Below are 15,741 nucleotides of genomic sequence, written 5' to 3' on the forward strand. Positions count from 1 at the left end.
TGTAGTGTGTGTGAAAGAGTTCTAGAGCTGTTAGGGGAAGAGTAAGATAGTAACTCTTGTCAAATACTTGAAAATAATATTTGCATTTGAAACTGGTGTTTTAACTAACTCGGAGCATGTAAACTGGTAACAGGAGCATTTTAGAATAAAACTTTTGTCAGACTTTCACCTTTATCATCCCTTGGGGCTACTGGGACAATCTGAGCACATTGTTATTACATAAAGAATATTCTCTCCCTTCTTCTTTCTAGTTCAAATTTCAAGTGAAAGAGTAAATCTATATAACTGAATTAATTATTCCCAATATAGTTACTCACTATAACTTTTTGTCGTGAGTTGTGAAATTGAGGGGAGACACACATGACACACTATGCTAATCAAAATCTTTTCTGCAAATTAATTTGCCTGCATGAATATTAACAGTACTGAGACCCCAGAGGTAACCATAAATAAAATCAATTATTCTGTTTTGTTTGTCTCTATATTTGGGTTGATTTTCTCTTGCAAACCTATCCTATGATTGTTATGTATATTCTACATTTATAATCTCAGGGTTTGGGGGTTTATTTGTTGGTTGGGGACTTTTTTTTTTTTTTCCTTTTTTTGCTTTGTTTTTTGTGTTGGTTTTTGTGTTTGGTTGGGGGGGGTTTTAGGGTTTGTTGTTGTTGTTGTTGTTGTTGTTGTTTTCTTTTTATATTATCCAGCTACCTGAAACAGATCATCATCAGACCTCTCAGCCAAACCCACAGGTGCCGGAAGAGTTCAGAGGGCAACCTGCAGCCCACTCACGTTGCAGCCCCTGAAAGGTTTGTGGAACATCTCATCCCTCAGTAGGGACCAGCCCTTGCTTCCTGCCTCTTCCAGGAGCCTCTCTCCTCAGCAAGGGGAAAGAGACAACTCTGAGGACAGAGTTGCCTGCATTTTGAATGGTATACAGGACCTCTGCTCTTCCTCCTCCACCACGACTCCGGGACCAGTGACTTCATTCGCAGCCCGCCTGGGTACCCATGGCAACACAGGGCTCTACAACACACTTCAAAGAATGTTCTTGAGGGGAAATTCAAAAGCCCGCTTGTATGAACACATCAGTCAGAGGGGGGCAAATGCCCCCGTGAGGAGCGTGGCCCCCGCGGGCGCGCCGGGCAAGTGCAATTCCCATGCCCGGGGCGGCAGACAAAGAGCGGCCCGAGGCGCCCGCCCGGAGCCCGAGAGCGCGGAGCCGTCCGATGGCTCTGAGCATGGACAGCAGCCTCGACAGCCTGGATGTAAGTGCCGGGAGCGCGGCCGGCTGCCCATGTGCGCGCTGTTTGCAAACAAAGGTGCCCTCGGCGGAGGCTGCGGGCGGCGGGGGTCGGGACAGCAGAGGGGTCTGGGGGGCGCGGACGGGCAGGGCTCGGCTCTGAGCCCCGGCCGCTGCTGCCTCTGCCTGCAGCGCTTCGGACCTTGGCACAGCTGCGGCCACTGCAAATTCCAGCTGCAGGAGTCTGCTCCTTCCCTGGGGCTCTGCTGCTCTGCCGTCAGTTCAAGTGACATGTGGCACCTTTGTGGACTGAAAAACGCCGGTAGAGCAATTAGCACTACGGGAATGATGAGAGGGGAAGAGGCGATGAAGTTTGGAGCGATCTGACTTCAGGGAATGGCATCCCTTTGCCCTGGTGTGCGCCCAGACCTCGGGCTGCCGGCGGGACTGGGAGCGGCGGCAGCGCCCGCCCGTCCCGCCCGCTCCCCGGGAGAAACTAAGTGGCGTCCCACTCTTCCGGGGGCAGCTCCTCTACCTCGGTTTTGAGGGTAGTTAGGACCAAAAAGGAGATCTCTGGCAAGTTCCAGCTCTAGGCCCGCAGTTAATCCCCGCGTGGAGCCGGTGCCTCCGCGTGTGAAGCGCGGCGGGACCCTCGGGCGCGCCCTGCGCGGAGCTCGGGGGTCCGTGGGACACAGGGCATGATAACAAAAATCTGAAGACCTGAGGAACTGCACATAACCAGATGGCACTCGCCCGCCAGCATTGCTTTTAGCGCGGTGGCCCAAACCGTTGGTGGTTTCCTGACGCGCTTTCATGCCCTCACCAAATTTCGCTTCCTTTTTTCCACCGCTATGCTCACTTGGTCCGTCTGGCTGCAGCCCCGCGCCGGCCGCGCTCACCCCCTGCCCCGCAACCGCAGAGGGTGGGGAACAAAGGGAGGGAACGTGGCCCATCGTGGTGACCCTCCACGGGCTTTTGAGTTCCCCTGATTAAGGTCACCTCTCTTTCTTTCTTTCTTTATGGGCTTTGGGGTTTTTTCCCTTGTCTGAGTGTGTGGAGCTGTCAATTGCTTCTCAGCAGGGAATTCTTGCTATTATTTATCCTTTATTACATCAGCCGAGGGTACCTTCTCTATTTCCCCTTGACCCCATCCTCTTAATGAGAAGGGACTTCGGAGCAGCAGCATTTCTAAGTAATTTTTTTTTTTTTTTATGGCTCTCTATTGTAAGAGTTAAATATGATAGGTCATGCTCTCTGTGGACAGACCTCTCACATCTGGCACTTTCTGGGCTCTCCCATTTGTAGTGTCCATCTGATTGGAGCACTGAAGTGTCCAGAACCTACAATATTTCTGGGAATAGCCATTATCTTTCTTTGCTCTTTCATGCCCTACTCTTAGCAAGATCTTACGCCTCAGAGAAAGACAAAGGAAGTTGTAAAACTTATTCTTATTTGCTGTGTATTTTATATATGCATATGTAAACACTGTATTGGTTTTCAAAAGTTTGCCCATTTGTGATGGTGGAGACTGTTCAGGCAACTTTTCACAAATTGTCATATAGAATAAGTTTTTGCAGAGGAGCTAACATCTAATTTTATTTCTTTTTTTTAGCTGTCATCTGGGTTATTAATTGAATTTTCTGAAAATGGCACGGATGAGATTGGTTCGGGTGACTATGGAGACTATGAAGAGCCATGCTTTCAGCATGAGAATGCCGATTTCAACCGGATCTTCTTGCCAACAATCTACTCCATCATCTTCCTAACGGGAATAATCGGCAATGGATTGGTTATTATTGTTATGGGCTACCAGAAGAAGCAAAGAAGCATGACTGATAAATACAGGCTCCACCTCTCTGTGGCTGACCTCCTTTTTGTCATCACCTTGCCATTCTGGTCTGTGGATGCAGCCATAAGCTGGTACTTTGGGAATGTTCTGTGCAAGGCGGTTCATGTCATTTACACAGTCAACCTCTATAGCAGTGTCTTGATTTTGGCCTTCATAAGTTTAGATCGTTACCTGGCGATAGTCCACGCTACCAACAGCCAGCGCCCACGAAAGCTGTTGGCTGAGAAGGTGGTGTATGTAGGTGTGTGGCTGCCAGCTTTGCTACTGACAGTGCCCGATATAATCTTTGCCAGTACCAGTGAAGTAGAAGGAAAGTATCTCTGTGATCGCATGTACCCTCATGAAAACTGGCTGATCTCTTTCAGATTCCAGCATATCTTGGTAGGACTTGTCTTGCCTGGTCTAATAATTCTGACTTGCTACTGTATTATCATATCCAAGCTGTCACACTCCAAAGGCCACCAGAAGCGCAAAGCCTTGAAGACCACAGTTATCCTCATCCTTGCCTTCTTTGCCTGCTGGCTGCCATATTATATCGGCATCAGCATCGACACCTTCATCTTGCTGGGAGTCATCAGACACCGCTGCAGCTTGGAGACCATAGTGCATAAATGGATCTCCATTACGGAAGCCCTGGCATTCTTCCACTGCTGCCTGAATCCAATTCTGTATGCCTTCTTGGGTGCCAAATTCAAAACATCAGCTCAAAATGCCTTGACATCAGTAAGCAGAGGATCAAGCCTCAAGATTCTTTCAAAGGGCAAACGTGCAGGACATTCTTCTGTTTCTACAGAGTCTGAGTCTTCGAGTTTCCATTCCAGCTAACGCTGCTCCTTGCCATCATTTTATAGAGACACTTTAAAGTTGCGCAAGATTTCAGACAAATAAGACTGACCATAATGTACAGATTTATTTACAGTTGGGATTTTATATTGTTTCTTTTAGTCTCTGTGAAGTTTAATTGACTTATTTATATAAAAAAACCTTTCGTATTGATGACAAACTGTCTAGGCAGGTCCTGTGGACAAGTGGTTGGTTCACAAAACTTTTAGTGACTGTCTGTATGTATAGATGTGTGAACTAAACACTTTGGATTTTAGCAAAGTGACTGTTAAAAGTTTAGAAAATATTTCTCTGTTGTTTATATGTAAATGTTTTTGGTGTTGCTGTTATTCTTAAAAGTTTGGCTGGATATTTTTACCTTACTACAAGATGTTTGGTTTACAATAGCTTAACTCTGCTGTAGAAATGGCACTTATAACCAAAGCCTCCTCTGTTACATGCTAGGGTTTTTCCCTCCATTCTCAGTAATTGATGGTTTGCAAAATTTTCTGTTCAAGGTAAAATAAAAGTATATGAAAAAAAGTTATTCTGAGTGGTATTTTCATTTCTGGTTGAATTTTTCCCAGTGCTTTTATTTACCATTCTAAATACACAATAATGTCTTAGAAAATTGTAATGCCTTGTGAAAAGCAGGAAAATTAGTTTCAGTAACATTGATTATTCAGCTGACACCTACCTCTGAGTTCCATGTCATGTTTTTTCACCAGAATACATTTATTCCAGTTAACATTACGTTTAGAATTACTTAAACTATCACTTGGAAAACTTTTTTGAGGCAGAATATCTGCAAGTGAAAACGAATCTATTCAAGCAATTGCTAAAGTTTACAGCCCCAGGAGTCAAACTCAGATTGATGCCATGAAGATTTTTTGCCTTTTCTTTTATACCCCTGTTATACCTTTTTTACAACTTCTGTATTCTTAGTGCTTTTTGCCTACATTCTTGGACTTGTTTGTCAAGCTGAGAGACTATAAACATTTTAGAAGCTTTGTTAGGTAGAGGATAGTGGGCCCCAGACCCCAAGGTCCTCTCCAGAACATATCTTGTAAACTAAGAACCATCCAGGGGAAGGTTCCTTGGGGAGGGGGGCTCATTCAAGCCTCTCATTGGGGAATTTTTGATTGATATGCTAATTAGTAAAACCTATAATGTTATAACAGATCTTTTGGGGGGGAATTGTGGTGTGCATTTTGGTGCATTTGACCTGGACCTGTGCATCTAAGGATCCTTAAAATAAATACCAAGGTAAAATCCCTTTTTCCCTTCTAACTGTGTTTGACTCTTGATTTTAAGACCAGGAAAAGGCATCAGGTTTACTGCAAGTGCCTAACCTTTATGCCATGCATATAAAGTCAATCAACATTTCTTCTGCCTTTTGCTGTTCTTCTAAATTTAGTTTCACATGTTAATAGTAATCAAAAGTAGTAGAATCAAAGTAATTTTTGACTAGAAATAAAGTTATTCTATTAAAGTGTATTTGCTCTGAAGGAGGTAAGTGGTTTTCCCCTATGGAGCTTTCCCTATCCTGTCTACATCCAGATTTTCTTAAGGTAATATTACAATCTTCATGTTCTTTTTAAAAACACAGAATGTGGGCCAGTTCTTGAAAATATTTTTAGTAGGAATCAGCCAGACTATAGAATTTCCAACGATTAATGCTGAAATCTTAATTGTCTAGTTAGTCATGTCTTCACATTAGCAGAGTGCATTCACAAGTAATGGGATAGCCAAGAGAACAGAGCCATTGAGAGTATTTGTATGTTCTCACATTAAAAAACCAGACACAACAGTTACTTAAATAAAAAAATACATGATAAACAACTTGGAAGTCAAAAAGAGCAAAAAAATAACATCTACTAGTCAGACAGAGCTGAAATAGGCAACATGGATATGGCAGGGGTATTATCCAAATTTTTCACAGGCACAGCACCCTAGTGATTTTGTGGAGCAAGTACCACTATGCTAAACTATACATTAAATTCCATGTTTTATATTAGATATTTTCATAAATACAAGACCCTTCTGTTTTCAACTTCCCTTCTCTCCAGTGAGGAGGCTGCAACCTTGGCTACATCCTGCACTCCTTCCCTTGCAATGACAGTAGTAATCATCTGATTCTGTGTTGAGCTGATTCAGTGCTGAACCAGCACAAAATCTGGCAGAAAAATAGGTAATTTTCCAGCAATTTAGTGAATTGAATGCTTTCTATGAGGAATCCAACAAGTATTACAAAAAGGCAAGATTTTGTAACCTGGAGCCAGCAATGGGAGAGAAAAGGGAGAGAAAAGGGAGAGAAAATGAGAAAGACACAGATTTCCCCCCCCACTTCTAGCAACTAAACTTTTAGATCAATTAACTCTGAGTTTTCATTCAACATAAATTAACAGCAGAAAAGATGCATTCTCAAGAAACAAAAGGTCTCACTTTGATCAAGTTGTTCTTCCTAAACAGGGCTGAGAAATGAGGAAAAGGTGGTATAGGAGCAGAACTCCTTAAATGGTTTATTTTTGTTGTTCATTTGTGTGTTTTCTTAATTTAGTGAGGGTTTCCCTGTGAAGAATTTGCTGTTCTAAATGATTCTGATTTTCAGCCCAGCCCAATCAATCACTGTGATTTAACTGCACTTATACTTACAGGCTATCAACACGCTGCTGCTTATTTGCTGAGGAAATGTTTAGAGCCCCCAGCACTAAATTAGATGATTCCCATTATGCTTCAGTCAACCAACTTCTACCTCAAGCAGAGTTAACAGGAAAGAGGGTGCAAGAGAGAATAAACTCAGCAGCCATGTTACTGCCAAAGACCACTGAAAGGACACTAAACAAACAACAGAAAGAATTTGTGTAGAAAATTAATTAGCAAAATTTTAAAAAACTTAAACCCATGCCCCAGAGGGATGATTTTTATAAAACTGCCATTGTTCTCAGTGGAATTAATGAACCTGTGGATGGAAGATTGTCTTGAAAAGGAGTTGTAAATTCTTTGGGGTTTTGCCTCAGCAAGAAAAATGAGTCAAAAGCCACATGTATATATTTCTAAATAATTTTATATACCTATAAATACGAATATAATATATATTTGCACTGTTTACAGAGCAAATATTTGCAAATTGAATGAAGTTGTCATGAGGAAACATAAAGAAATTATGAATCCAGTTCTGTCTTTTTACGTATGAGTAAGTCAGAGAAAATAAGGCAAATTTCTCTTAAATCCACTGAGCTATTCCAAATATACCATGTTGGTAAAAAATATTAACTTACTCCATTTCAAAACAAAATCACCTTTAAGTTGATTTTTTTATTGAGGCTGTGACTTTTTTGCATCTTTGTGAAGCAAAAGTGGTCCCAGTAAATGCATTTGTCAAAGCCTAAATTCAGTGGAAAAGGTGAATGAACCTAATATTGTAATTTATACATTGGACAAGTCCACACAGATCAAGAATTTTCCAAAGTTTTCAAAGGGACTTTCGAAGTCTTTTTCCAGATTGTTCCTCTCTAGTATACAAAATAATCATGACATTCCTCAAGATACACACAATGCATAGTCTCGGCACTTTCTCGAAGTCATAAAATAATAGCTGTGTCCAAGTAATTTAAAATATGCAACTCAAGACACAGAAGAGAGCACAAATATGAGTTTGGTTACAAATCATTGAGTATTGGTTACAAACCAGTTTAAAATGTTAGTTTAAAATGTAGTTTAAAAGATTTATAATGTATGTACAAAGACTCTTTCCACTGAATTCAGGTGCTGTGTATTTTGCTATGGTTGTTGCAATGTGCCAACAGCAATGCTGGACTAAAATATGGATATTCACCTAATACTCTAATGCACACATTTTGAGTGCCTAAGATTATCTGGAAATCCTTTGGATCGTGCAAGGCTAAACCAAGAATAGAACATGTACACAAACTTTTGCTTCCTCTGAAATGTTTTTTGGAAGTAAAGTCAGAACACTTAAAGCAGTGGGGTAAAATGCCACTGTAACCCATTATTTGTGTGGTAATCCATTATTTGTAGGTGTGTTTTTACTCTCATCAGGTGGTACCAAACCCACATCAGAGGAGCAAGTGAAAAGCCTGGGGGGTGCAGTGAGGCTGCCCAAGCGAATGTACAGAGGGCTGTGAGCAGGGGGTAGTTACTGCTCCTTTCTTGGCCAGTTTTATGACATAATCATTATGCAGGGGCTTGAACTTCTATGCATATACATAAATCAAAACAAAATCACCATGAAAATAAAAAGGAAGTAGCAGTAATAACATGGAGCCATTCATGCAAGTGAATGGTTTATCTTACGATGGCTGTGCTGTAGTTGGACAATGTACAAAGTGACCACCTCTAGATGTTTGGTTGAAAAGGCCATTTTTTACATTGTTTGGGAAAGGAAACAGCATGACGAGGAAGTACTTCCTTGATCCAGGCATGCCTTCAAAATTCCCTAACAATGGAGTATTCTCATATTCTCATAGTGCTGAAACTTAGGAAACACTTAAGCAGATAGAGCCCCAGAGGTTTTTGCTCAAAGGATGCCACTCCCTCACTTTATGTTTTGAAAGAGCTATACAGACTCCTTTTCACAGCCATAAATCACATGTCAATTGAAATTACATGAGCACCAGGATTATTGCTTATAAAGAAGGAGCAGATTTCTTAAAATCTTTTCTCTTTAGGAAAAATTTTTCTGTCATTCTTTTAATTTTCTCTGAAAATCTTTGATCTTCAACAGGGTGAAGTGTAAAGAGAATTTGTTTTAACAACAATTCTCTTACTATCTTCCCACCATCCTAGTTCTAACAGGACATACAATAAAACAATGCTATACTTATTGGTTTTGACAGCATATTTTAATAGAAGTTGATTATAAGCATACTTTGTGTTTGCTTATTTATATATATGTAACATAAATATATCTACATGTATATGATGATGTAGATTATAAGCACCATTTTCAGTTGCTGATTCAAGTGATCCAGGCTCCAGCACAGCTACCACTGACTTCAGAGGAGTCAGGGTTCATTACACATGTAGCAGGTATTGATTAAAGCTACTATTTTCTTGAAGGACAGATGGCTTCAGTGACAAACTCCAACTGAATTCAGAGACAGCGGGGTACCTAAAGAATTATGCTTCCTAAAGGGTACAACCTCATAGCCCAAATCAATTACAAATAAAGATTACCAGGTGCTGATTTCAGTTCAGTCAGAGATGTACATGAAATTAAATCTTTCAGTATGGAGCAGGTGGAATTGTTCTGCTGAACATAACAGAAATCAATTTTCAGCAAAATGGTTCTCTCTTACTGAAGGCTTGCAAGCTTTGCACACCCAGCTATCAACAGTCTTGCAGTAATTTGTCTTCAGTAGCACAGTGTTTGAAAGAAATAGGTCAACATTTAAAATAGCCTTGTCTTTTGGAATTCACACCAGGAGCAGATTCTCACCACACAAACATGTCAGAGTAATCAGTAATTATGAGGGATTTTTGAAGGTTTACACTGCAATGAGTTCTTTGGCTTCTGTTCTGGTTTGGTTTTGACTTGGATTTTTTTGCTGTTGGTGTTGCCTTTTGTTCCTCCTGCCCTCTTCTCACAGCTTCTATTCTACTTAACTTTTCCTTTAAAAATATATCTTTATAGAATTGTTAATGGCTCTGTTCTGTTAAGACTACACACAATATCCAGGACAAACAAGAAAAAGTATAAAGAAAGTCTTTGAATAAAAGAAATTACAGCTTTCACAACTGTTTCTATGTCTATGTGTTTCTATGTTTTGGTTTTTTTCCCTTGGGGAAAATATCTAGAATTTAAAATGTGTTTAAAACCACTGATTCTAACAAGCTTGAACATGAGCTCAACAAACAGAGAAATTTTGGTATGCTTTATAGTAGAACACGAAACTGAGACCTGAGTGTCCACAGATCAACTCCACCTCTAAAATCTGTGGGAAGCAAGAGACTAATTCTGGTGTTTTTATAGACATGTTGACATGTTTTATTGTGATAGCAATAGATGTGTCTTGTCAATATTAGGTTCATTGCAAGCCTAAAATCTATTATTCCTGCTCTTTGTGGGAGGAATTACATCTCATAAAAGTGCAAAGGTCACTGTTGGAACTCAGTACAGAATGCATTGATAAGAGAAGCAAGAGTCTAACAAGGATTCAAGAGAAGAAGGGATTATTGTACAAGGGCAAGGTTCATGTTAGATTTAATTTGACAGCAATGGAAATGTAGAGTTCCTGTCCTCCCCTGCCCCTTGGTGTTCACCACCTTCCTTTCCAAGGCCTTTCAGGTCATGCCCTCACTCTGCTTTGCTTGCTCTCTTTCTCTCCAACTCCATGGAGGTGATTCCCTAACAGAGCTTTCCCGCATGGAACTGGGCACTAATAATGCACTGACACAAGGTAACTGAGCTCATTTACTAATCAACAGGACAAAAAGGAGTCCCACACCTCACAGTCCCCTTCCTTCTCTCCTTTACTCTTACCTATGCAGACCCCTCAGCCTCTGCTCTTGTGACTCCTTGGCAAACCAGTTCAGCTCTTGAAGATTGGAGTTTCACAGGAATTTGAAGCAATCTGACTTCCTCTATTAGGAAGATCTTCAGACTCCCTCCCTCCTTTCTTTCCTCCCTCCCTGCTTCTTCTAATCTTTTCACTTGATATCTTCAATACTCTGATTCTAAATCCTGTGGACCTGTTGCCTGCTGTGCATTATCTATTGAATAAGTCACACTTGACTTAATTGATTAAATAGACAGTATCTTGTTTTAAAAATGTATTTTATACCATTTAAATGAAGTTAGCTCAGAAACAGGGCTCATTACACTCAAAATAAAAAAGAAAGCAATCAGATACATGGCTAAGCAAAGAAAGAAAAGTTGTTATTTTTTTCACTTTTTATTTCAGCAGCAATAAGCTCTTAGTTTGAGTCCTGTTTTGTGAAGCCCACCAGCCACAGAAAATGCACAGGAGGAAGTGAATGGATCTCAGCCAGCACAGTGAACTGAATTGTCTCACCAAGAAGTCAAAAATCGGAGCAATTGCAAGACTGAGGGCAGATTCATGCACCTGGGAGCTGTCAGGGAAGCAAAGAAGTGGGACCCCTGCTTTTGAGACCAGTGAGTTGTTAGACCAGTTTCGCTATCTTGTCAAAACTTCCTTAAGTAAACAGCCAAACTGTTAAACAAACACACGAGTTCTCAGGTAGGGGGCAAGAGGTTGAAAAAGTATGGAAAGGACAGATGCCCCTCATTAAGGGAAGTGAGCCCTGTTTGCTCCTTAGGTAAAATACCACTACGTGGCCATGGTCCTGCAGAGCACTTTTCCCTGAAACAAAGCTCAAGAAAGAGGTCTTCAATAAGTGTTTTGAACTAAAGAGATCTGTAGTAGATCTCAATGATCAGCCATGTTCTTGACTATATTGCTCATCAGATTTAATGTAGCTATTTAAGACACACAGCAATTTTACATTCATACATAGAGTCCACAGGACTTTTGAATGAGGTGGGTGCTAGTGCGATTTTTAAAAGCAGAATACTTGAAAAGCACAGAGCAGGTCTTTTCCCATTTAACAATCACCAAACAAAAGCCAAAAAACCCACAACAAAGCACTTAGTTAGAGTTTTATGCTGTGATTCTCTCCTTAACCCACCACCTAAGGAAACCAGCTGCCTCTTAGTATGAAAACTGCTTAGGAAAAAACATTAGATCCCTGCTTCAAAGGCAAACTTAGTTTCACTGAAGAAATGTAGTCAGCCCGGTCATGTTGAAGACTAAATATGCTCGGATTGTATAGTCTGAATGTATGGAGCTATATGGCTCTCCTAATATTCTGCAATAAAGGGGAGAGCCTGGCAACTGCATGAATATTCAGTGTAGAGTATTCACCAGTCCAACAGTCTAGCCATACCCAGCCCAGAGAATAAACAGTCAATGGAGCCACGGATCCTTGAATCTACTCACTCTTTCTTCTTCCTACAAGCTAATATGGAAGGAGGATTAAGAAACTTTGCCCCCTCTTTAAGTACTTTGTGAGGACTCTGTAATAAAAACTGTAACAGATGAAGGATACAAGATCCTTGGTCTGTGATATTCAAGATGACTCTGCTACCCAGGTGTTTGAAAGAGATCTCATTCATTCATTCATCCAGTTTCAGTAACAATTTTAAAATGAGAACAAATTTTTGTACTCTTCAGAATCCTTTTTTAAATCCTCTGTTCTTAGTAGCACACACTTTACATGTATTCTTTCAGTCGCCAGCCAAACTGGGGCGCATTATGCCCTCTACAAGCCACGTCCTGAGAGGAACATGGGATTGAACTGCTGAGGTGACACTGACTGAGCCCACAGTGGTGCTGTTGGGTGATATTAGCCGAGGTAATATCAATGCAGCCAGGGAAGCAGCTGTGATTACCTGTCCCTTTATCCATCCCGGCTGTCCTGACCACTGGGCTACAGAATTAGTCTCTCTCCGACTTGGTGAATATTTATTTATGTAAAGTTCAACATTTTCAAAAGGACTCACAAGACAAAAGCACCCCATCAAATACAACAGCATGGTGATTAAGCACCTCCCGAGAGACAGTGGCTCTCAGACTGCGAGGAAACCCGAGCTTTTGCCCCGATGTCCCTTGACAAGGGACATTGTTTTTGCAAGAGGGCTCCTCCTCCTGCTCTTCAGTGTTTTGTGTAGGATGAAAATAGCACCTATAGGAGTAAGCACTGTCCTCGGAAAAAGCTGAGAAGTGCTTTGTTTATGACTTCTGCCGGAGGTTAGGCAGATCTACTTTGTCAAGCGGCACTATCCAGTCTGAAATGGTTCTGTGCATTAGCAGCAACAGATATCTGGGTATCAGATCTGCTAGGAATATACAAAAGCTTCTTAAGGTTTATGTTTACATTTAAGTGTCCATATCATTTGTAGAAACATAATGTGTTGCAGTCTAGCTGTCAGTAAGTGGAGTCTAGAACACTACAGAACTCTGTACCACCTAAAAACCGAGCTGTAGAGGATATTCACACACCAGACAGAAACAGCTACAACGCGTTTTCCTCCACAGCCTTTTCACAAACCACATCAGCGAACAGACAGCTCATCCTAATGAGCTCCTCAGCCACCGAGGTACACTTAATCCTGAATCAGCAAAACCTGATACTAATGCTCAGCTGCTTGAAATGGAATTATTTTCTGATGACTGGACTTAATCCAACCAAAGGTCAGTACAAATAAAAAAATGCTGTCAGCTCAGGACTTAATGATATATTCTTACCTCTGTAGACCTATAATTTCTCTAGATACCTAAGAGGTCATGTCAATCCTAATGTCTCCCAGTTTTATGAATGCAACCATAAGCCCCTTTTAAATCAGATTACAAATGATTATTATAACTCTAAATCAAGGGAAAGGCTCACCATTTTCTCTAATTGGAAAGACTAATTTAATTAGAATTATTTTCTTTCCAGATGCTTTGTAGTTGTTCCATTACATTACAATAGATGGTCTGGGTTCATGGAAAAGAAACAGTTAATTGTTTATGACTTGGAAAGGATGAGAAATTGGTTCACATCTGCTGGTGTAGCCACACTTCAGCCACACTCCTATTGTTTCTGAATTGCAGGTATCTTCACATACACTACATGGTGGCTTCATTTCTAATTTAAAGTAGATGAAAAGATGGTGTAAACAGAAAACTTATGCTGTTCTGACATGTTTAAAAGATCTTCCTCGATCTAAAATAGGTAATTGATAAAACCATCAGAAGTGAAAAGTTAATAATTCAAGATTTACAAGTCAGTGGGCACAAAGTAGAAAATGGTAATGTATTCAATATCCTAGCCTGATTTTGTACTGAATTAACATAAATTGACATAGCCTCCAAAGCAAATCTTGTCAACAACCTCACTTTGCCTTATTAAAATCATCATGGTATCTATATTATTTTTGATTTTCAGATTTCCAGATACGAAATAGGCCAAACCTATATTCTGTGTAGCTTTGCTGAATCTAATGTTTAATTATTTATTAGATATCAAATGCATAACATCTGCATAAGAAGGCTGACATATGTTAGGACCTTTGACTTTGATATATATAAAACTGTCTGCTGAGTTAGGAATCTCTCTATAAATTAATTAGATAAACATGAATACAGCATTTGTATTCTTCTAAGTCTTTGCTTCCCTAGAGATGAGGATGATGCTTATACAAAGCACACAAGAGTGAATGTATGAGTGGATCCCTTTTGTCTTTGAATTAACAAGGTTCCGCTTTATGCTTTCTTAACTTTTTGGCGGATGGCTTTCACAGTTTAAGGATTTCACAGTCTAAAGGTTAATTCTTTTCTCTTAAGTAGTTTCTGAGACTCTGCCAATATTACAGAAAACTACACAGTATAACTTCCTAGATTTTTTTCACTGGTGTAAATTTTGTAGGCGAGGCCTCAAGTAAGAACATACTTCTGGAAACATATGTTTGTCTTCTTAATACATCCATGCAAGCACACAGACACACACCCACAAATCAGACTGATTATACTTTGGGTCATAATCTCTTATTTTGATAGGAAACTTTAATTTCATTTATCTCCACAGCTGTACTTTTGAGTTGGCACCCATCTAAAACTTGCTCCTCCAGCTGTTTGTTATTCTACTATATAATAACAAATAGTTTTTCCTAACATTCTTTAGGAAGCAGAGACTACTGCCTGTACAAAGGTATTTCCTTTTTCTCAGCTAGATAAAAAATGTAGCATTTTTTATAAAATAAGGCAAAGGTCACAGTTGATCTTCTGGTGAAAGTGCAGGTCCATGACAAAGTGTTTTTCTTCCAGAGATCCCTCAGTAGAGAACCAGGGGGGTTTATGATTTTTGTTACAACTTTGCAATAGAACAGGAGTAGTTTCTAGGCAAGTATACAAGGTTGTGCTCATTCTCACCACTCAAAAGTTATAATCTTCTTCCAAATAAGGCTGCCTATAGCAGTTATATCCAAGGAAACTGTGCCAAGAGCATCAAACAGCGTTCTTTGCCTGAGTAGTGCCCATAGTGACATGCATGCAAAAGAACTCATGCTTTTTCAAAAAGCAATCCTGAATAAAAACTCTTCTCATTCAAGATAGAGGCCTTAAGGAACATCCTGCATGTTAACAAACATCTTCAGATAATGCCGAGTTTGATGCTCATTTCCTAGTTATTCACAGACTCTCTTAAATGGAGCTCTTTCACTTCTGTGGCTTAGCCTAAGGAAATCCTGCAAGAACAATGTGTGACTGAAACACACACAGGTTTCCCAAATGGTAGCAAGACCCATTGATGCTGCTTCAGATAGCACCAAGACAGCAAGTTATAATACAAGCTAAACAAGAAAGGGTCTTGTTTGTATAGGATTGATTTGGGTTCAAGCTTTTTTCCTTTCAATTTGCAGTATATTATGTAAAGTGTCCTTCAGTGAAGAAGTTATTTAGCTGCCAAACTACATTATTTTTCCTCAAGTATTTCAGTAGACAGAATTTCAAAACCACCAATTGCTTACTCCCCAAAAAAAGCACTCCCACTTACTCTTTTTAGTAAAGTAGCCTGGAATACACTTGCAGATGCTGAAGATCTGGTAATAGAAAGAGAAATTTTAAATACTCTATCTCTGAAATCAGATACCAGGGTAATGTAACAGTTTTATTAATTAAGGTTGATTCATGCTGTAGAAGATGCCTGGTTTGATGCTCCTGGAATTTGTACAACCTCTAAACACTTACAAAAAGACAACTATACCAAATATTTTACAACTTTCCTGGGACTGCCTCTGTAAACAAAG

General features: G+C 40.1%; 1 protein-coding gene and 1 long non-coding RNA gene across 2 annotated transcripts in view; one reads left to right on the plus strand and one right to left on the minus strand.

The window, feature by feature from the left end:
• Positions 1 to 15,741, minus strand: part of LOC108448161 — a 140,384-nt gene that overhangs the window by 93,590 nt on the left and 31,053 nt on the right. The window lies entirely within an intron of this gene.
• CXCR4 (C-X-C motif chemokine receptor 4) lies at positions 1,163 to 4,458 on the plus strand. Its single transcript, XM_008638210.2, has 2 exons — positions 1,163 to 1,265; positions 2,853 to 4,458. The coding sequence occupies exons 1-2, from the start codon at positions 1,227 to 1,229 to the stop codon at positions 3,912 to 3,914; spliced, it is 1,101 nt and encodes a 366-aa protein (XP_008636432.1). The 5' UTR covers positions 1,163 to 1,226; the 3' UTR covers positions 3,915 to 4,458.

This window comes from Corvus brachyrhynchos, unplaced genomic scaffold, assembly GCF_000691975.1.
Source record: "Corvus brachyrhynchos isolate BGI_N302 unplaced genomic scaffold, ASM69197v1 scaffold126, whole genome shotgun sequence".
Classification (NCBI taxonomy): Eukaryota; Metazoa; Chordata; class Aves; order Passeriformes; family Corvidae; genus Corvus; species Corvus brachyrhynchos.